The sequence below is a fragment of the Rhinolophus ferrumequinum genome, chromosome 13 (genome assembly GCF_004115265.2).
Source record: "Rhinolophus ferrumequinum isolate MPI-CBG mRhiFer1 chromosome 13, mRhiFer1_v1.p, whole genome shotgun sequence".
Classification (NCBI taxonomy): domain Eukaryota; kingdom Metazoa; phylum Chordata; class Mammalia; order Chiroptera; family Rhinolophidae; genus Rhinolophus; species Rhinolophus ferrumequinum.
In genome coordinates this window covers 69,622,230-69,644,164 of record NC_046296.1, presented here as the reverse complement: position 1 = coordinate 69,644,164, position 21,935 = coordinate 69,622,230, and the positions used below count along the sequence as shown (strand labels likewise).

The window sequence follows — 21,935 nt, the reverse complement described above, 5'->3', positions numbered from 1 at the left end:
GTACAGGTTACAGACGAGGCAGTTGACTGCACTGTTCTTTGGGAGGGAGAGAGGCTGGGCCCATTGAAAAGTGCTGTGTGACAGCTGCCCTCACCACTGCTAGCTTGATCTTGGGGTCTGGCCTCCTTAGGATTTGCTTTTCCTTGTAAATTGGCTCGCAGTGGTCCTTTAACACAGTGATGATCCTGTGTTTACGCTTTACAAGAGTGAGACAGGGTAGTGAGAACTACAGGTGAAATGTTTCTGTTAAACTGAAGATTTTAGTTAGAACATCAGCTGTTTTAATGAATTTGAATGTCTTCAAAATTGAAATTTATTCTTTTTAAGTGTTAATTATTGGTTTTGAAAGGGTGACTTAAGCAAATAATGATCACAACTAATGATTATATGATTATAACTGAAAAGACTTGTTGACTGGAGAAGGGTGTTAACAAAATAATCCATTCGGGGTGTCATATATGCTTGGATGCCCCTGCCCCATTCATACTCCCAGGCTTCTAGTAGTTGTGGGTGGTCTGACCAGTCTGTCTCTCAGCCTCTATAGCAGCAGAAAATGCCCAAGATAAATTACTGAGCCAAGGACATTTGAACTGCAATCTTCCAGAGACAATGTCTTTTGTTATTCATTTAATCTATTTAAATGACACCCCTACAAGTGGTTACCAAAGGTCCACCTAAAGTGACCTGTTAACAACACCAGTGCTAGCAAAATGTGGTACCTGATGGTCATTTCAGCAAGTTTCTGTCAGGTAACTCTCCAGACCTCAGTTTCCTCATTGGCAAACGGGGATGCAAACACTGGTGCACCAACATCTCCAAATTGCTGTGGGCTGTGGATAACTTGGTGTGAACACAGCAGAGGACCAAGTGGTAGAAACGCAGAATCATTTACCCCCATGCTCTCCTGCCCTCCTCCTCTCCCTGAGCTATGAAGTTCACATCCATGGCCTTCAAATTCCAGCTCTAGAAACTATTAGCTGGGTGCATTTGGTGACTTGCTTGAAGTCTCTTCTCGCCTTTGAGAAGTGGAGATAAAGATGCTGTGCACGGGGGCTGCGAATATCGACTGTATGTGATGCCTCCACATGGTCTGATATGCAGGTGTGTTCTCAGTGTCACACGAATCCTTTTCATCCTGCACATGTTTCATGAATATTAATGGGAAGAATTCTGTTGCTTTTGATGGAATACGTTGAAGATGAACAAATGATCAGTTTATGATAAAATCAAAAGTAAATATTTCTACATTTTAAATATTAATATCTGAGCAATTATCTTCCGTCCACCTGATAGATCACTGATGTCTGAAGATTCTGTACTGTTGTAAAGGAACAGTGACTTTGAAACTTTCCAGAAGAAGCCAGTGACCTTGCTTCAATTAAATGCCTGTGATTTTCACATTCATGAGAGGTTTGCACATTCATTTCACTCATATGCTCCTTATGCTAGCCGGAAAATAGCAACAGTAAAACTCTGCCAGCCCTAAGGGGAGGGGAGCGAAAAAGGCTTCAGTCCGTTCATTCTCGATTGAACAGACAGGTCCATAAATTCTCTTTACGCGCAAGTGACTCTCCTGTCACTTTCTTATTCACATCAGGAACTGGGATTTGGGGGAGAAAGAATGACTCTGAAGTCTGGGCTCTCTCCCCCTCACCTCCAGGCTTTCTGCCTCACAGATGCTGAGATTTCCCAGCACAGAATCCTCTTTAATGGGAATTTTTGCACAATAGAGAAATAAAGTATTTTTGAGGAGAACAGATGTTGCTTGTGGAACTGCTCCCCGCCCACAACCGCCCCATCCTGGCAGTCTCCTGTCCTGGACCAGAGCTACCTAGGCAGGGACTCTTGGTCCCTCCAGGATGAAACTGTAGATACTGTGATTGGTTTCCTTCCTGCTGAAAGGAGTCTTATTTCCCTGCTGCTACATCTACTGTGATTTCTCACTATATCTGGTTCCGAACCCAGAGTGTGGCCCCCGGACCAGCCTCATCAGCATGACTTGGGAGTCAGTTAGAAATGTAAAATACTGGGCTCCAGCCCAGAACTCTGAATCAGAATCTGTATTTTACCACCATCACCAGTTGATTCCTTCCCACATGGAAGCTGGAGAGACACTGATTTTGTATGCTGAGATGTAACTGACTTGTTACATTGTGTATGAGCTGTATGTGTTGGTTTGATACATTCCTACATTGCAACGTGATTACTACAGTTGCGCTAGCCAACAACTTCATCACCTCACATAATTATCATTTCTTGTTTGTGTTGAGAACAGTTAAAATCTACTCGGAGCAACTTGAATGTTTATAACAGTATTCCTCATTAGAATCATGATGCTGGGCCTTAGGACTGCAGAACTTATTTATCTTGCTGGTTGCAAGTTTGTAGAAACACTTAAACTTAAAGCTAATTTACTGTAATAAGATTTACATTTCAAAAAGAGAGAAGAAACCCATATTGTATGATGAGATTGGAAAATTTATCACTTTAACATAAATTTAAAGAAGGTAATTTTGTATTTTAGTGACAAATGAAGAATGAATAGTTGAGATTTGGGACATGACATGTTTGATTTAGGCAAGCCTTTTGATTTCTTCTTTAAAAGGAAATGGCTGAAGATTTATGCAATTGTAATGTAAAACATGGGTTTTACATGGCAATGTATTGCAATTAAATTGTACATATTGGTGTATTATTCAGTGGTTCTAGCAGGATTCTGATAATCTGAAAATAATATAAACCTATGGAAAAATTTTCATTTGAAATTTTGGATATGGCTTAAAGGTGTAACAACAGACATATTTTCCAATTATTTTTAAAAATTGAATTGTGTTTATCTACTCTGATTATATTTTCATAACGTTTGTAATTGGCTCTAGGAAGTTTCAATTTGATTACATTAATGAATACTTATGTTTATCCAAAGTTTTCCAAGAATTTGGAGTTCTACATTTATCTTCTCTAATAAAAATGACATTAGTAATATATATAAAATTTTGAGTTTTATCCCACTGCAAATCCTACTAGAAAAAAATTTAATTTTATTAATTGTCTGGTTTATATTAATATTGAATTGTTATTTTGTTCTCTCATATTGCCAGATGAAGCAAATAAGTAATTGTATTTATGTGTTTAGCAATCAAGATATTTATCATGAGAGAAAAGGAGATACAATTATAGAATGAAGGATTTCAGCAGGAACTTTGTCCTCTTAGAACTAGACTTAGAAATATCAATATGAACTCATACATTTATATGAAAAAGTTATTTTAAAAATACTTCTTTTTTAGCCCTCTCCAGTGAAATGGCTTGAGGACCTCCCTGATGTGCCCCAGCACCAAGATTTTGGTCTCAAACACCACTTTACAAATAGAAAGAACCAAGGCTTTTGGAAGAAAAGGCTAATCCCATGTGTGAGCCAGAATACTACAAAATGAGCCTGGGACACCTCTTTGTGCCAGAAAGCAAGACATTCAAAAACTAATGGAGATGATGGGACATGAGAACTATGTAACAGAAGCTCCTCCTGGCCAAAATTGAATGAGACAATTTGAGCATCAAAGCAGGACACTGGCTGAAGTTGACTGATACACAGGACATCTGACCACAGGCAGAGAATTTGGTACAAGTTGTTCCCATGTCTGGGACGCTGTTCTCCTTGGTGGGCAAGCTCCAACCTGTCTTCCACATCTCAGGTGAATGTCTTGTCTTCCAAAGACTTCCATGACTTCTTAAAGCACAAGCTCCCTTCCCCCTTTTCTCATTGTTATATGTGATGACAATGTCGTTATTTAGTCATACTATTTATGTGACGTCTTCTTCATCAAACGGTGATCTTCCCGAGGGCAAGGACCCAGTGCTTTTACTTAATAACTGGCAGCTAATGCAGTATTAACAGAACACAGGCATCACAGATTATCTGTGAATTATGTTCTCAGTTTCACTCTCGAGCAGGGACTCCTTCTTCACCCATGGATTGGAAGTGACAGCATGGCCCAATGGTAAGCACTTTTCCAGTAAGCGCTTCCTTGAATGGAGTATTTTTGATGCACTGCAAAGCAATTTGCCATCCTCAAGTCTTTCACTACACTCGTCCCCATTCCCTCCTGACTTTCAGCTCATGCCCTGACTAAATCCAGCTGCCCAGCTCACGTCCAGACTCCTCCAGGCATCTCTCCGTCTGTGCTCATCGTGGCTGCGCCCTGCATCTGGCCCCTCGGTCTTCACCACTTGGGGCAGTTACCCTCCAGTTGGAGGCGGGGGTGGGGGCGGGGGGGCGGGAGGGTGCCTTGGGCCCCCAGGACAGGTGTTTGTAGACGTCTCAGAACTGTCGCCGCACCAAGTAATCCATACCAGGGCTAATGGGTGTTTATGGCCCGAAAATCGGCACATTTATTCGTAAAGTGCTTCGTTTCCAAAGAGCTTTGACAAACACCATCTCATCTGGTCCTCTATAGGCAGAAATGGCATCCAAGTCTCTGATTCTTTGCATTGCATTAGCGGGGAAGTTCGTTTCCTCCGGTTGTTAGTCTTTTTTAAACGTCCTGTCTTCGGGAGCAGCCGAAGTTGCTTTTCCGGGCCCAGGCCCGCCGCCCAGACCGGGGCCCGGAAAGCCGACTGCCGTTGTAAACGTCGGGAGCAATCGCAGGAACCTTCGCAGCGAAAAGGAGATTCCTCAGGCGGAGAGGTGTTACGGACGCACTGGTCCCCCGCAGCCTCTTCCCGGGTCTCTCTAGGCTTTTACCGTTTCTCAGTGGTTCTTCCGGTTTCTCGCGCTGTACCCGCCTCTTCCTTTCCGCCGCCGGGATTTGAGGAGCTCTCGCGAGACTTAGCCCTCTTCCCAGGCCGGCGCTCACCGAGGTAAGTTTGCGGCCTCCTCTGTGCTCCGGCTTTTCTGCCAATTTTGAAGGAAACACGTTTTGAAGTCAGCCCTGGGCCGGCGGGCCCTGCTCACCGGGTGGGGATACGGCCGATGTCCCGGCCCGTGCCCTCCGATGGCGTGTGCGGGGTGGGCCGGGGCCGGGGCGCTGAGACGCGCTCAGCCCGGGGCTTGTGTGCTTGCAGAAGGCCATGTTCAGCTCGAGCGCGAAGATCGTGAAGCCCAATGGCGAGAAGCCGGACGAGTTCGAGTCCGGCATCTCCCAGGTGAGAGGTGGACTGGGCGGGCCCGTCGCGTGTCCGGGCAGGGGGACACCCCCGGGGGCAGCCCCACGTGTGTGCGGCCGGGGGTGGGGTGGCCGCGGTGCGCGCCGCGCTGGGGGCTGCGGGGCCAGGGCTCGCCCGCAGGCCAGGCGGGGCGCTGACGTCTCCGCCTGCTCCTCGCAGGCTCTCCTGGAGCTGGAGATGAACTCGGACCTCAAGGCCCAGCTTCGCGAGCTGAATATAACAGCAGCCAAGGTAAGCGCGCTGCGCCGAGCCCGTGGGACGTCTGCGGCGCGCGCTCCACGCCGCTCGCCGTCCCCGGGACAAACGTCAGAGGCGCCTGCGCTGCGCTGTTGCCGGGGACAGCCTGCCCGGGGCCGGGACGTGGAGTGGGCGCGGGGCCCACTTTCGAGGTGTAAGCGTAGCCCGGGGAGCCCCATGGCGGAGACTTCAGGTGGCTGGGCCTGGAGCTGACGCCCGCTGTGGGGGCGGAAGGGGCAGCCCCGGGCGTCGGGCGGGGGGGCAGGGGGGTCGGTGCGTGGCCCGCCTGGCTTCCAGCCCCGCCCGAGGCCTCTGTATCCCACGTGTTCCCGGGGTAAGCTGCGGACAGAGAAACGAATACTGAGGCTGCACTTACCATTGGCTTGCAACATATTTGCATTAAACGGAGTGCATCCTATGACGCCCCACGGTGGACTCCTTTGCTTCTCGTTGGACTGCAACGTTACTTTCTACTTGCAAAGCAGTTGTATGTCTGCTTAGTGTACAGGTTATTGGAAGTTAATTTTTCTGAATTCGTGTTTTTAACTTAGAAGCTACAGTGCCTTTGGGGTTTGAAGAGGCCGGTGCAGAGAACAACCAGCCTCATTTCTGGGTGCAGACAGTTTAAGTTTACCCCCTGCAGTAGACCGGTACCCGTGCATACCCGGTTATCAGCACCTCCACAGGCCGTTTTGTGTCATTTGTGAGGCGTGAGGACGACTGATGGGAGTTGTAGGTGGTCATGAAACAGCTGGGAAGTGGCTTCATAGAGGAGCTCTGCCTGAGGCGTAATAGTGTGTGACAGCGGTCGCGTTCAGTGTTAGCTGCTTAATGCTGTATGGACTTGCATCCGAAGAATGGAGGTTATAAACTTAAATAGGGGGGATTTTTTTTTTTCTTTAGGAAATTGAAGTTGGTGGTGGTCGGAAAGCTATTATAATCTTTGTTCCTGTTCCTCAACTGAAATCCTTCCAGAAAATCCAAGTGCGGCTAGTACGTGAATTGGAGAAAAAGTTCAGTGGGAAGCACGTGGTCTTCATCGCTCAGGTATCCGTCGAGCTGAGGAATATTTTTTTTGTTAAAAACATTTGTGTTTAGACTTCGTTGGTAGTTAGAATAATTAAAAGAACCCTTTTGTGAATACATTTTAGGTGGTCGAATGCTGGGAAAATTGTGCTTGCAATGGGTTAAAGAGGGAAAGTACACTTTTGCTATTGATATTAAAATGGCTTTCCGTGTTTACAATGTCACACATGTATTGGGTGGCTGAACGGGCTGATCCCGCTGAGACGCGTGGCTGGTCCCAGCCGTGACTTTTCCGCCTGACAGAATTACCTGCCTGAGGCTCATACTGCTCAGGTGAGTCAGGTGGAGACTTTAGGACGAGGAGATGCTAAGGAATAGATCGTGGGCAAAGGAGCATTTTTATTTCGAAGTTCAGATGCGGATCTGGCCTTGGTGCAAACACAAGTGTGTGGGGATTAATTTCCCGACTGACAAAGAATTAAAAGGAACAGACTCAAAGGATAATTAAGGGAATTAAAGGCATGTTAGTACCTAGAGGGGTCTGTAACGTGTGGGGAGGTGTGTACTATTTGGATGAGCACTCAAATCATGAAGCAGCCGATTTTTTTCCAGAACCATTTGAACACAAGCAGTTCTGGATGAGTACTGACAAGTCAGCAAGGACTGCGTCATAGGGTCCCTCAGCTACTTGGCCAAGGCGTTTGGCGTTCTCAAACTTGGGATTTGCTCTGAAAGCAGTTTGACAATTCTTAATTTTCTGCCATCTTAAGGTTCTTTCTGTCGTTGCATGATGATTTTTACCTTACAGAGGAGAATTCTGCCTAAGCCAACTCGAAAAAGCCGTACGAAAAATAAGCAAAAGCGTCCCAGGAGGTAAGTGTTTTATCGGCATCAACAAACGTGTTCCACTCTTACTAACTCTTGATTTGCATGGGTGCTTTATAGTGAGAGTTGCAGTTGGTTTCTAAAAGTGAAATATTGGCAGTTTGGGAAAGCCATTCGCGTGGGAATTTTTATTGAGTTACTTTGGTTTCTTCTATAAGTATCTGTAAAAGCTTTGAAATTACTTCTGGAGGTAAGGTTTACAGGTACTCATAGGTGGTATAATTGTTTCCTGCCATCACAAAAGGTAGAGACCATTTCCTCCAGTTCTTTGGCAAAAGAGAGGAAGCGTGAGAAGGAATCCTGTTTCGTGTAGACCGCATGGAGCAGAGGTGGGCGGAGTGTGTCATCTTCGCTTTTGCTTTTCGCTGTGATTTAAGGCTGAAAAGTTAGGGTTTTTTGTTGCTGGCATCACAGGTTGAAAGTCGTTGCAGTAGTGGATGCTGATGGGCTGTGTTCATGAACTTGACTGACCCCCAGGTTGTCTGACGCCGACTCAAACACTGACGGCTGCGGGCTGCTTCATCCAGACCTGCCTTCTCAGGGCCTGGCTTTGCTTGGTTTCCCAGGCTTGGGTTACTGGGTTCCTGCAGACCCCGCCCAAGGGACCAGTGGAGAAACATTGTTGCAGTGTCCCTCTGCCTGCCTGCCAGACAGGCGACATTGTTGCAGCATCTCTAAGTGCCAGATAGGGGACAGCCTGAAAAAGGGTGTCATTTGTGTTTCCTCCTTAAAGGATGGGGAAACGGACCCAGGCTCAGAGCTTGTTCATTGCTGCTGGTGACAGTAACGCTGGGATTTTAAGAAAACTCGGTTGTTTCTGAAACCCGTAGAAAACCGACGGGCCCCCCGGGCCTCTGGCGTTGTGGGCAGGTGTTGTGGCTTGACGTGTGGTGGGGAGGAAGGAGAAGATGGGGGAAAGGCCGGAGCAGGCTCTGGGACGTGAATGTCCAGCACCATTGCTGTGTGGCAGTTGGCGCAGCGTGAGAATTCAGGGATTTTTGTGTGTGTTGTAGGGAGTCTGCCAGAGATCGAATAGAGGAGATAATCAGTATTTGGTTTGTTAATCAGGATACTTACAAAGCGGTTTGTGATCTCAGTTCTGAGAACCCAGCTATTCTGGGTTGTACTTGAGTATAAAGATAGACTCTTTGCCCCCAACTAAGGGACTGACGCTCCGAGCGACAGCCTTCATCCCTCTTCCCACGTTTTCTCAGGTGATGACCTGCTGTGTTCCCAGGGACCGGAAGCCTCCTTCGCCCTCACTGAGATCTGGGCGGTAGGCAGCTCTGGTTCTGCCACTTGGCAGCAGTCTGCTTTCCTGCCTTCAGGTGTATTTTCTCTTTCCTCTCACAGACGAAGGGCTGAGCTTTCCACAGCTGTGTGCCTTCCTACTGCTGTAAGAAGGCAGGGTATGCTTAGTGATTGGGTCGCAGTGATCACGGGGACCGTCCGCCTCGCTTGCTTTCTGGAAGGTGACGAAGGCTCTGGGAAGTGCGTTTCCCTCCAGTTGCTGTGTGGCCTTAGAACAGCAAGACCTTAGTGGAGGCACTAGAAAGGTTGGTTGTGGGTATGGGAACTGCCAGATAGGAAATGCAAGTGAGTACAGGGTCTGCTTTACCGAGAGGCGAGGCGGACCTGGACAGAGCCCACAACCAAGGTAACTGTAAACATTGAAAATAGGAGCTGCCTTCACTCTCATTCCCGTCACCTCGTGGCACAGCAGGTCCCTAAAAGTTTGGACTTCATTGAACCTTGTCAGGCAGCCAGGCTGTGAACATGAGGTTCCAGAGGTGGCAAGGTTCTGTTGGAAGTGTGTGCTGGGCTGAGAGGGGGACACTCCTAGGGGCCCCTCCTAAAGCTGCTGCCAGAGCAGTCTCGGGGGTGATCATGGAGAATGACGAGTCACGGTATTTTGGAGGCCAAGGAGAGCTCTTTAGTCGGTAAGTGATGTGATCACACTGGCGTTTTAGACGGATTTGACAGGACTGAAGGGGAGGTTTTGGAGATGAGCGAGGCTAGTCAAGGGGAAATCACACAAGTGCAAACCCTAGAGCTAGGTGTGGCAGTAAAAGTGTACTCGTCTCCTCTCCTCTCGCCTGGACGTGCTCCCTCATGGTGGATTGGCGAGTGCTTCGTTTGTAAGGTGTCACATTCAACATCCACTCAGCTTTTGAAGTAAATCAGGGTGTTTGTTGCAACAGCTCTGGTGCGCTGTGTTAAATGGAAGTGGCCTCTTTGGAAGCTGGTGTTAACTTGGTTTCAGGAGCCTGGGATTTGCAGGTGTTGGTTTTGACGTCAAAAGGTGCCTCGGGCTCCCTGGGGGGCAGGCCTTGCTCTTGGGTGTCTCACTCTCATTACTGTGTCCTTTAAGCCGCACTCTGACCGCCGTGCACGATGCTATCCTGGAGGACTTGGTTTTCCCGAGTGAGATCGTGGGCAAGAGAATCCGCGTGAAACTGGACGGCAGCCGGCTCATAAAGGTCCACCTGGACAAAGCCCAGCAGAACAACGTGGAGCACAAGGTAACGGGGGCAGGGGCTGCGTCCTGGGACCACCCACGGCCAGCGGCTCTCGCTGTGCTTCGGCCCACTTCCCTGTAGGTCGTGTGTCGCGTTTTACTCGGGGGGGGGGGTGGGTATTAAGTTGTTAGGGAATGGGGAGTAGAGTAATGCCATGGTCTGACCGACTGGGAAAGCTGTGGATCCTCTGGGGGCAGAAGGGGTGATGGTAGAATCTGGGGAGAATTGTCACTTTCCTTCATGCCCAGTCAGGTAACCAGTGTGGACGACCCCTGGGGTTCCCCGGGGCTCTGTCCGCGTGGCCCAGAGGAGCACAGCACGTGGGTGTGTGATGTAGAATCAATCCCACGGCACTGGCGATGAGCTTGTCCCCGGTCTTAGGATTGGAGGGCACGTCCCGTATGTTCTTGTCGTCTCATTACCTGGTTGCTGAGGAGAAAACCATACAGGGCAGGCACAATTTCACAGAATCGTTAGGCTTTCAGACGATTGTGTGCATTTAAAAAGTTTAGTGATGAATTATTTCTTTTCTTGTAGGTTGAAACCTTTTCTGGTGTCTATAAGAAGCTCACGGGCAAGGATGTTAATTTTGAATTCCCAGAATTTCAGTTGTAAACAAAAATGACTAAATAAAACATTCACAATATTCTGTTGAGGCATGTTTTTCACAATCATGGAGACGCAGATGCACAACTGTCTCCGTTATCAGGAGCTTCCTGCACAAGATGGGAGAGTGGGAACAGGTGTCTGTAGTTTGTGCCAGGAAGTCGGAGGCGCGCGAGGGACGTGCTTGGATGCTGTGATGTGGTAACAGGTGTGTCAGATGGTGTTCCCAGAAGTGCCGATGGCCCCGTCAGGAATGGCTCAGCCTGGAATCAGGCACCAGAGATGGGGAGGATGCAAGTAACGCGCCTTCAGCCCAGCCCCCTGCAGCACTGTAACTTGAAGTCGTGCTTAAAATAATTCCGCTTAAGAGAAAGGACAGGTGTCAGCAACAACTAAAACAGGCCAGAAATGGTTCCTTAAAAATGACAGATCGAGACAATTTTTTCCAAGAGCAAAATCCGATGAGAAGGTATTTTATTCATTAATTTGTTTTATTGATAAAAACAATTTATCATAAGCATTTTTAAGTGTACAGTTCAGTAGCCTTAAGTATATTTACGATGTTGTGAAACATGTCTAGAACTTGAAATCGAGTCCTGAAACCGTACCCATTAAACTACTCACCTTTCGCTTCCCCCAGAATCAAATTTCATACTGTAAATTCATGTTACGTCTTAAATTGTCTTTGAAAAGTCAAGTGTTCAGAGTCTGAGTAAATAGATTTTAATGTCATCTTAAGTGGCATGTTAACTTGGAGCAGATAAGCTACTCAATTCCGTAGTTTTTCTCCTAAAATGAAGGCAGTGGGTGTGATGACAGCTGGAGACACGGCTGTCCCACGTCGCCTGGGTGGTTGGAGTGGTGCTGAAGGCATCACTTCTGTTGGTGCCGAGTGGCTCTTAAGGATTGCTCCATCTGAGAAATGGCTAATGAGTGCCAGGGCGTTGCAGTGTGAGCGTCACTACTGGGCTGGCCAGGCCCGGTCACCTGGGCGTCACCTGTGCGGTGGGGTCTGGAGCAGCCTCCCACGGGGCATGGGGTCAGCTGGAGGGAAGGAGACGGAACTCCGCTTTCATTCCAGAAGGGGAAGGGAGGAGGGCCGATTCAGGCTTGGTTTTTCAGCTGATTATAAAGGGCTGCAGTTGCAAGAACCCACTTAGGGGTTTTATGGGTTCTAGTAAGTGGTTGGATCTGAGGAAGCTGGGGAGTGATTCCTATGAAACTCGCTTTATTCCCAGGTTCACTGCTTCGTCTATGGGAAGCAGGATTTACAAGCCACTCTAGGCTGTTAGGCGTTTTTTTAAACTGTTCTGAATTGGTTGATTTTTCTGTGATGCCAAGTGGCTATCAGTAGTATGCCTAGTAGACATTAGGCATTAAAACAAAACAAAAACTGTCTCCAAGAAATGTTTTTACGGGAGGAAACCATTGTTTTCGAAGCTAGTTTGTACTGAACACTGGGAAACGTGTTCATGTCAGTACAAGTCAGGTACCTGCTGCTGTAAGAACTTGGGAATAGAATATTCTAACCCACTTAAAACCCAGGAGTTTCAACTGATCTTGAATTCATTTGTTAGAAATTTATGCAGTGCCTTGGCAATAATAAAAAAAAAAGTACCAGGAAAGGTGGAAAATTTTGGTTATTTTTCAACCAAGGTATTTGCACAATTGCTGAATAGGAAGCATAACCAATGATATGCTCCCATTTGCATCTATCTTGAGGGTCTTCTAAAACTTCTGTAACAGTGTTAATTTCCTATCGTGTGCAAAAGTATAACCGTAGTGTAACGTACCTGTCACCAGCTTCAGGCAGTCATAATTACTCAGCTTGGTTCATGTATTCCTACACCCGTTTGCTGGTGATTTTTGAAGCAAATTCTAGATGACATTGTTAGGAATCTATAAGCTGTGATAATTATTAAACTCCAGTATCAAACTAAACCAATTTTTAAATTGCGATGTCAAAACTATTACACAGATTGTAAAAATTGAGTCCATCACATTGCTTTCACTAAAAGTATTTTGGTGAACAAAAAGGTGTATGTACCATTACTATTTCTATCCATTTAAAATTTGTGTGTATAACCAGATACATACTCAGTACTGTGGAGCATTCTGTTACACATTAAGCATGTGCGTATTGGGCGGGCGCAGTTTTACCTGATGGGTGGGCTGCACCGCGACAGCTTGGGGACCGGTGTGCTGAACGCTGTCCCCACTATTTTCCTCGTTAAACGTGCTGTCAAGAAAAACATGTAGAATAGTTTTGAAAGGTTAGAGCTGGGAGAGGGCCAGAGCCGAAGTTCCGAAGGAGCAGGTCATGGTGACGTGCGTCACGTTAGATGTCTAACGTGGGTTAGACTTGGTGTTTATAAACGTTTCTCACAATGCAGCGTGACCAGTCGAATGAGAAGACATTTCATTTCAGTTCCCCAAGGTGGTCCTGGGTGCGCTGCCCGTAGCTCCCAGAGAAGCTGCTGACGTTCCCACTGTAGTTAGCAGGAGCGGCCATGATGACGTCATAACGAAGTCAAGTCTGAATGCCTCTTGGGCGTTCCCATTTGTGCTCAAGATTGTATACAGATCAAGTTAGGTCTGTGCTGTGTGAGAACATTGAAATTGAGGCTGCATTTATTTCCCTGAGCGCATTGTCTGTGCCTAAAACAGCCTAACTGTCCCCTGGGGAATGGACGACTCAGTTTCCACCCCTTAACAGAACCCTGCATGCCCCATACGTGGAGTTCTGCTAATTTTATTCCTGGTTGTGTTTGGCATTTTGCAAGCCCCGAGTACCTAAGATGTTCCAGTGAGGGTCTTAAAAGTGAACCCCCGGCACGGGTGACTGTGGGGACAGAGCCAGGAGCACAGTTTCCAGGCTCGGCCTCACATGGAAAAGTGCTGGCTCGGCTAGTAAATGGCCATCAACTGTGATTGTATGGCCATCAGCTGTGGCTAGTTGGCCGTCAGCTGTAACCAGTGATCCATTGGGCACTAATATAACTGCTGTGGCTACGCTAGCAGCAAATGGGGGCTAGCAGGAAGATGGGGGCTGACAAGCGCAGATTGCAGTTAGGACAGCGGTTGCGGAGTGTGGATTGCAGATTCTGTGACTCCTGCCTCCTGTGTCTCCAACTCAGCCACCAGCAAGAATATAGTGGTATGACTCCCCTACCTGTGGCTCCGTGGGTGTTCCTTTTTGGCCTCCTCATGTCCTGTGTTCTTATGTGGGGAGTGGGACCAGGGACCCCACAGGCCACCCTGCATGGCAGTGACCCTCTGTGGTCAGGGTCTGTGCCTCACCTGGTCGGGGAAGTTGACCTGTGTGTGTGTGGGTGTCACCCTGCATGGTGTGGTGGCCTTAGGGGAGCGGCCTCATTGCACCTCAGTTTCTCATTTAGGAGATGAAGGGTTAGCCTGGACTAATTGAGTCTAACAGTCCCGCTAATTCTGCAAGTCACTGGCCTTAAGTAATAAAGAGTCAGTCGACACAGACTGCTGGGTGGCATCTGCCCAGGTTTGTGTGCCTGGAAGAGCCCGGCCCTTGGTAAAAACTGAGCACTTGCTTGTTGAATGAGTGTATGAGCTCTCTTGTCCTGGAAAACCGAACTGGTTGTAGGATTTTGAAAGGAGTGAGTCTGAGTGGAACCTATGATGAATATTGATTGGTAATGCCTGAGAATTATCTCAAAGATACAGGAAAACTAGGTGACGAAGAGCCAAGCTTGCAGCTCTCACCTCGATGAAAGGGACACAGGAGGACATTGTCAGCTGTATTCATCTTTCCGATTGGTGGCTTTTCCATTTCAAGCCCATGGTTTTCCTGAAGCCTTGTCCCTTCCCTGGGCTCGGAGCCCTCGGCACTGAGTGAAGACATTGCATGAGAAGCTTCAAAGTTGGACGGCTCTGTGAGGTGCTCACGAGGCCCTGTGCTGCCAGCCGAGGGTCTTAGATCAAGGACCTGTGAGGGGAGCCCAGAGGTGAGGCTGCTGTGTGTGATGTCTCTGTTGGTAAAACCTTTCAGCTGAAACATCCCGGCCTTAGCTCCAGGTTTTTACTGCTTATCAGGGTTTATTGGTGAGTTTGGTGTGATTAGGGCCGTGACGTCACAGCCTCCTGCTCTGCGTCCAACTGGTCTTCACGGGCAGTCAACAGTACCTCAAGAAGACGACGGTGTGCTTCAGGTACGTTAGGGTGCGCAGAGCTGTGTCGGGGGCCACTGCACGCCAGAGCCTTGGACGGGGCGGAAGTGACCTGAGAAGGTCCTCCCCCCAGCAGGCGAGAGACACACGGTGGTAATTAGGAAACAAGGCCTCACGAGTTCGGATTCTAAGGCGCGCCTTCAGGAGCCGTATCCCTGTAGTGGCTTCTCTGCGGCGTGCTGGCTCCACGTCTGACACGGTGACCCAGGTGACCCCTACGTGGTGCACAGGCTTGGGAGATGCTTGGGGCGGGGGGGAGGGTATGAAGAGCCTGAGGACCCCACCCCCGCATCCCTCCTGTGGTGTTAGCAGCTTCTCCAGCTGCCCTTGCTTTTTGTCTTCATCTGATTTTCCCACCTTGGGCCTGTTGACGGCTGTGATCTGTGGCTCTGCGTTGTCCCTCCCTGCTCCCAAGTGGCTGCTGACGGGGACGGCACCACATCCAGCGGGTCTTTCCCTTCGTCAGTGAATTTGTTGACTTCAGTTTCTGTGCTGGAGCAGGAATGTGCAGGCTCGTGGGGCAAACGCGGTGGGATTTGAGCAGCACGGGGTGGGAGGAGAAGTTAGAATGCCGACAGTGGCTGCCATGTAATGTGTGAGTGTGCCAGGCCTCAGGCTCTGGGCACTGTCCACTGTGTGACTCAGGCCTTAAGGGGACCCTGAGTGTGGTCCCCGAGCCAGCGGCAGCGTCGCCTGGGGACTTGTTAGACATGATGACGCTTGGGTCCCACTACCCACCTAATGAATCAGCACGTCCCGGGTCAGGGCCCATTGACCTGTGTTCCCAGAAGTGACATGACTGCACGTTTTTCAGCATGTCATCATCTCTCTGATGATGTTCCAATGTGTGTCCTGCTGATGAATTGGGTATAGAACCAGGTGTAAAGCCAGAGCTGGCTCTCCTCAGGCTGGGCGCTGTGTCCCTGGATTCTCAGGGCTTTGGCCGCGACGGGACCACCTGGGCTCTGTCCACAAGTGACCAGGCTGACCGCGTGTGCTTGGCGAGGCCGGGCCAGGTCAGTGCACACAGTTGGGGACGGAGGTCTGGCATTGCTCTGAGTTTCAGGCGCTCGGGAGAAATGAGGCCGTCAGGCCCGTGGAGGGAGGGGATGGCCGTGGTGAACGGCCTCATGGGCAAAGTGTCCCAGCGATACGGCCGCAGGGCTGTGTGAGCTCACTGCACATTCCCAGCCAGAGACACACGGGTTTGGGGTGGCCCTGGGATCCAGATTTCTCCCTTATCTCAGAAATGTAAATAGTCCCTGGGAGGCGTGCCAGATTCTCAGGGACCCCTGGAAGTGGCCAGGCCCTCGAGAGGGTCAGAGTTCATGAGGGAAAAGGCCATGGTTTCAGTGCTTTCAGAAGCTGCAGGAAAGGAGAGAAAAAGGGAAGAAAGGAAGATAGGCCTAGAAGGAGAAATAGCTGGTGATTTCTGATGACTGTTTGGTACTTATTTGCAAGGCCCGGGTAAATGTGACTTAGACTCTTAAAATTGGTTCAAATTTACAATCTACTGAAATCAGCAAATTAGTATAATAGTATCACTTAGTTTTGTAACGAGTAATTCTCAGGCTATTGGCCCTTAAAAAAAGAACCCTTAACATTTCAGGCCCTGGGAACAAAAGGCAGTACCCGTCTGGGTGTGAGGCAGGGAAGGGGGGTAGAGGAGGGAGGCGTGGCCTTGTGCAGCCCCCTCCCCCGCTGTGTCTCGGGCCCTGTGTCTCTGGCCTTATGTCTCGGGCTCTGAAAGTGCCCTAATGTCTTGCCCCAAGGGTGGTCGTGGGGACTGAGTTAGTGACGACCGAGGGATGCCAGCCGACTCCTGGCTGCTGAATATTCCAGTTCCCTTCACCCAGGCTGTGCCTACATGACATGGTGCCACCAGTGGGTGCCGCCTCAGTTCTGTCGGGTAGTGCTGGAGGAGCCAGGGCATCTCGGATCGCCTAAGGGCCTCCCAGCTCGGCTGTCTTGGCATTTGGAGCTTGGTTATTCTTTGTGGGGGCCGTCCTGTGCACGGTGGGACGTTTCGCAGCACCTGCCCCGCCCCACAGAAGCCAGTCCCTCTGCCCCTTGCAATGGGAAACCAAGCATGTCTCCCAACACTGCCACTGTCCCCTGAGTGGGGGGAGGGCGGCAAGGCTGAAGTGGAGTGGGGCTGAATTATTTTGGGGTTAAGTTGCGTAGTGGTTTGCAGTACGGGGTCATCAGTTACAGACTGGACAATTGTGTGGTCAGTGTAAAGAGTGTGATGAGTGCACGACAGAAACCAACTTGAATTGCCTGGAATCGAGCACCGCAGCTCTGAAAGCAATCTGGTAGAGGGTCTTCCAAATTTGACTGCTGTCCTAAAAATGTGTAGCACTTAACCCATCATGGCTTATGGAGCTGAAATAAACATTTTTAAAGCCACTAAATAATAAAAAATGCAAATCACCCTGCTAGGGAAGATACTGAGTTATTTCCTATTCTTTGTAGAGACAATTATTTCCTTGGGAGCGGGCAATAAAGAATATGCAGCCATGGGGTGGCCGGTTAGATCAATTGGTTAGAGCGCGGTGCTGATAACACCAAAGTTGCTGGTTCCATCCCTGCGTGGGCCACTGTGAGCGGCACCCTCCTTAAAAAAAAAGACTATGCAGCTAAATAACAGAACAATTGAAATGTAAGGGGCTGTCAGGCAGCTTTTTAAAACTTAAGCCTTTTGAGACCGTTGTGGACTCACTGGCAGTTGTGAAATCAGCACGGAGACCTCTGTGCCCCTGTGGGGGTCTCGTGACACTAGTGCGACAGCCCCACCCAGCTGTGGCCCTTGAGATGCCCGTGACAGGCCAGGCCCCTCACGAAGGGCCCTCTGTCCTCTCCCAGTCACACCCACGCCCCTCCGCCCACCTCTCCCCAACCCCGGGCACCACTAGTCTGTCGTGGTTTTGTAGTTTTGTCCTTTGAGTGCCCTTCTATAAATGGAGTCATACAGGGAGGGACCTCGTGGGGTTGGCGCGTGTCACTCAGATCCCTGGGGATTTGGCAGGTGCTGCTGTGTCAGCAGTTTGTTCCCTTTGGTGGCTGAGTAGGGGTCCTCGGCGTCGATGGCCCAGTTTGTGTAGCCATTCGCCCATGGAAAGACCCCTGGGTCGGCTTCAGTTTGCGGCTATTATGAATAAAGCTGCTGTAAACATTCGTGCACAGGCAGGCTTTGTGTGAACGGAAGTGTTCATTTCTGGGGGTAAACGAGCGCCCAGCAGCGCATTGGCTGGGTCGTAGGGCACTTGGGTGTTTAGTTTTTTAAGAACCAGTTTCCCAGAGTGCTGTAGCGGTTTCCATTCCCGCCAGCATGCTCTCATCATCCTCACCAGCTCTGGTGTTGTCGCTGCTTTGATTTCAGCCATCCTCCTGGGCCTGTGGTGGCCTTGTGGCTTCACTGTGCGTGTCCTTGGCATGTCCTTTCACGTGCTTGTTGGCCAGTGTACGTCCTCTTGGCCGAAATGTCTCTTCATGTTTTTGCCCATTTTCTAACTGATATGTTCATTTTACTGTTGAGTTTTGGGAGTTCTGTCTGTATTTTAGATAAAAGACCTTTGGCAGATATGTGGTTTGTAAATGCTTTTCCCCCTTCCCGTAGCTTGTTTTTGCATATTAGTAGGGTTTTCAGAGCAAGAGATTTTACTTTTGATGAAGTCCAGTTTATGAATTTTTGCTTTTGTGAATCTTGCTTTTGGTGTTATATCTAAGAACTGTTTGCCTAGTCCGAGATCCTGGTGATTTTTCTGCTGTTTTTTTCCTGAAAGTTTTATAATTTTACATTTAAGGCTGTGATGTTTTGAGTTAATATTTGTGTGAGGTTGAGACTTAGATTGAGCTCATCATGCTGCCTCTGGATGTCTGACAGCTGTGGCACATTTATTGAAAACACCATCTTCCTTCCACTGAGTTGCTTTTGCATTTTGTGAAAACTCAGTTGTAGGGGAGGGCACTTAGCTCAGTTGGTTAGAGCACGATGCTCGTAAAACCAGGTTTGCCGGTTCGATACCTGCATGGGCCAGTGTGAGCTGTGCCCTCCACAACCACACTAAAACAACTACTTGACTTGGAACTGATGGGTCCTAGAAAAACACACTTAAAATAAATTTAAAAAGTTAAAAAAAAAAAATCAGTTGGGTGCAGGCCAGTAAGCACATGACAAGATGCACTGATATTAGGAAAATGCAAATTGAAACTGTAATGAGATGCCACCTCACACATTTTACTATCAAAAAATGGCCACTATCGGGCTGGCCCGGTGGTTCAGGTGGTTGGAGCGCCGTGCTCCTAACGCCCAGGTCTCTGGTTCGATTCCCACATGGGCCAGGGGGTGCGCCCTCTACAGCTAAGATTGTGAACAATGGCTCTCCCTGCAGCTGGGCTGCCGTGAGCAACCGGAGGTTGGCGTGAGCTGCCATGGGCTGCTGCGTGCTGCCAGGAGCAGCCGGCGGCCAGCATGAGTGGCCGGCAGCCAGCGAGAGCTGCCCTGAGCTGCTGTGAGCTGCCGACCGACGACTGGCAACCGACTGCCTCAGCCGGGGGGCAGCACAAGGCTCATAACACCAGCGTGGGCCAGGGAGCTGTGTCCTACACAACTAGACTGAGAAACAAGGGCTTGAACTGGAGTGGGGTGGGAGGAGGAGGAAGAAGGGGAAAATAAAAACGGCCACTATCAAACACCAGAAAAGAACAAGCTTGGTGAGGATGTGGAGACACGGGAACCCTATGAGCTGCTGGTGGGGATGTGCAGTGCTGTGACCACCATGGCAAACCGTCTGGCGGGTCCTCAAATATTTAAAGTAGAATAGCCATCTGATCCAGCCGCCCCACTTCTGGGCAAGTGCTCGAAAGAATGGCCAGCAGGCCCTGGCAGAGATGCTTGTGCGCTGGTTCACAGCAGCGGTGTTCACAGTAGCTAAAAGGTGGGAGCAACCCAAGTGCCCACTGATGGAGGAACGGACAAACAAAATGTGGTCTATACAAACGATGGAATATGGTTCCACCTAAACAAAAAAGAGGGAGATTCTGACACACGCTACAGCTCGGATAAACCTTGAGGACATTGTGCTGAGTGAAATAAGCCAGTCACAGAAGGACAAATCCTGTGTGATTCCACCTACATGAGATAAACTTAGAATAGTCAAAATCATAGACAGAAAGTTGAATGGTGGTTACCGGGGAGTCATTGTTTAATGGGACAGAGGTTCAATTTTACAAGATGAAAAGAATCATGGAGTTGGATGGTGGCGATGGTTGCACAACAACGTGAAAATGTGTTTGAACTGTGCTCTTCACGATTAATAGGGCAAATTTTGTGTTAGGTGTATTTTACCCTCGTCACCCCCACACACCTTTAAAAAATAAGTTGGACGTATTTGTGGGGTCTCTGTTCTGTCCCATTGTATAGTAAGTCTTGAAATTGGGTAGACTGATTCCTCCTACTTTTTCAAAGTTGTTCTAGCTCTTCTGGTTCCGTCTTTTTATGCAAGGTTTAGAGGAATCTTGCCTGTGTCTGCCAAGACTCCTGCTGGTTTCTTCACGGGAACTGTGTTAAGCTGGAGACCATGTGGGGGAACCGACATCTTACTGCATTGAGCCTCTCAACCCACGACCCCGACACGGCTCTCGACGTACTTAGCTCCCCTGTGATTTCTCTCATTAGCATGTTGTTTCGGCACGTACGTCCTGTACATGTTTTGTTGGATTTACACCGAAGTGTGTGTCACTGTTTTGAGTGATTGTAAATGATACTGAGTTTAGTTTCAGTGTCTGCGTGTTCACTGGTCGTTTACAGAGATATGGTTGACTCCACCTAACGGTTCTTGGCGCTTTGTGTGGACTCCTTGGGACTTGCTAAGCAGCAGTCATCTGTAACAAGAGACTCTTGTTTTTCTCCATCTGATCTACGTGCCTTTTGTTTCCCTCCCATGGCGTTTGCACTGGCCGGTCCTTCAGCACATGTTGCAGACGTGGTGAGAATGGGTGTCCTGGCATTGTCCTGGTCTCAGGAGGGACAGTCAGTCTTTCACCAAAGCACCATATTTGTGTGGAATTTTTTGTCCAGTTGTACTGAGAAATACTTGACATACATCACAGTGGAAGTCTAAGGCGTACAGCATGATGGTTTGCTCTACGGGGACTGTGAGATGGTTACCACCGTAGGTCCAGCTAACACCCATCTTCTCATAGAGATCAACAAAAAGGAAAGGAAGGAAAAAAGGAAAACCGTTTCTCCTTGTGAGAGAACTCTCAGGATTTACTCCCTTCACAAACTTCCTGTGCATCGTACAGCAGTGTGAGCTGTAGTCCTGCTGTGCACGTGTCCTCAGGACACAGTTATCTTACACCCGGAAGTTTGAACCTTCTCACCACTTTCCCCCCAGTCCCCGCCCCCACCCCCATCTCTGGTCTGATCTCTTTTTCTATGAGTTTTTTGTTTTGTTTGTTTGTTTTCAGATTCCACACATAAATGAGATCATGTAATATTTGTCTTCCTCTGTCTGACTGAGTTAATGCCTTCAAGGTCCATCCGTGTTGTCACAAGTGGTAGGATTTCCTCATTTTTTTTTTTTATGGCTGAATAATATTCCTGTGAGTCTGTGCATGTGTGCTCACGTGTGTGTGTGTGCGCGCGCGTGCATGCGCGTGCACTTCCTTATCCATTCCTCCATCGCTGGGCACTCAGGTGGTTTCCATGTCTGGGCTCTCGGGAACAGTGCTGCACTGAACATGGGGGTGCAGTGGTCTTTTCCAGCTGGTGTTTTCGTTTCCTCTGGATGCACCCCCAGCAGTGGGGTTGCTGGGTGAGCTGATCGCTCTATTTTTAATTTTACTGTTTTCCATAGTGGCTGTACCAGGTTTTTAAAAACCAGATGCTCTTAAGCAAGCTGAGTAACTTGCCCCTGTTTTTCTGAGAGTTTTTATCATGAAAGGGTATTAGATTTTGTCCAGTGCTTTTTCTGCATCCATTGGTGTCATGTGACTTTCCTTTGTTAGATTGCTATTGTTTACATTGGTTGATTGTTGTGTATGACCCAGCCTTGCAGCCCTGAAATTCTCCATCTAGCCATAGTTTATAAATATTGTTACATATTGCTGAATTCTATTTGTTAACATCTTGTTAAAGATTTTTGCATCCATATCCATGAGGGTTTTGGGTCTGTAATTTTTTTTTTTTTTTTTTTTTTTTTGCTGTCTTTGGTTTTGGTTTCAGGGTAACACCAACTTCTTACAATGAGTGGGTAAACGCTCCCTCCCCTCCTATTTCTGGGAGCAGTAT

At 48.6% G+C, this 21,935-nt stretch overlaps 1 protein-coding gene and 1 non-coding gene across 2 annotated transcripts; both read left to right on the top strand.

Moving 5' to 3' along the window:
- The first annotated feature begins 4,782 nt into the window (after nt 1-4,782).
- Nucleotides 4,783-10,482, top strand: RPS7 (ribosomal protein S7). The gene is made up of 7 exons (XM_033124648.1): nt 4,783-4,860; nt 5,065-5,145; nt 5,326-5,397; nt 6,307-6,450; nt 7,238-7,302; nt 9,686-9,836; nt 10,371-10,482. The coding sequence occupies exons 2-7, from the start codon at nt 5,071-5,073 to the stop codon at nt 10,446-10,448; spliced, it is 585 nt and encodes a 194-aa protein (XP_032980539.1). The 5' UTR covers nt 4,783-4,860; nt 5,065-5,070; the 3' UTR covers nt 10,449-10,482.
- On the top strand, nt 10,090-10,291 carry LOC117033507 (small nucleolar RNA SNORA73 family). Its single transcript, XR_004424899.1, has one exon. It is a non-coding gene; the product is annotated as a small nucleolar RNA SNORA73 family (small nucleolar RNA).
- Nucleotides 10,483-21,935: the final 11,453 nt, after the last annotated feature.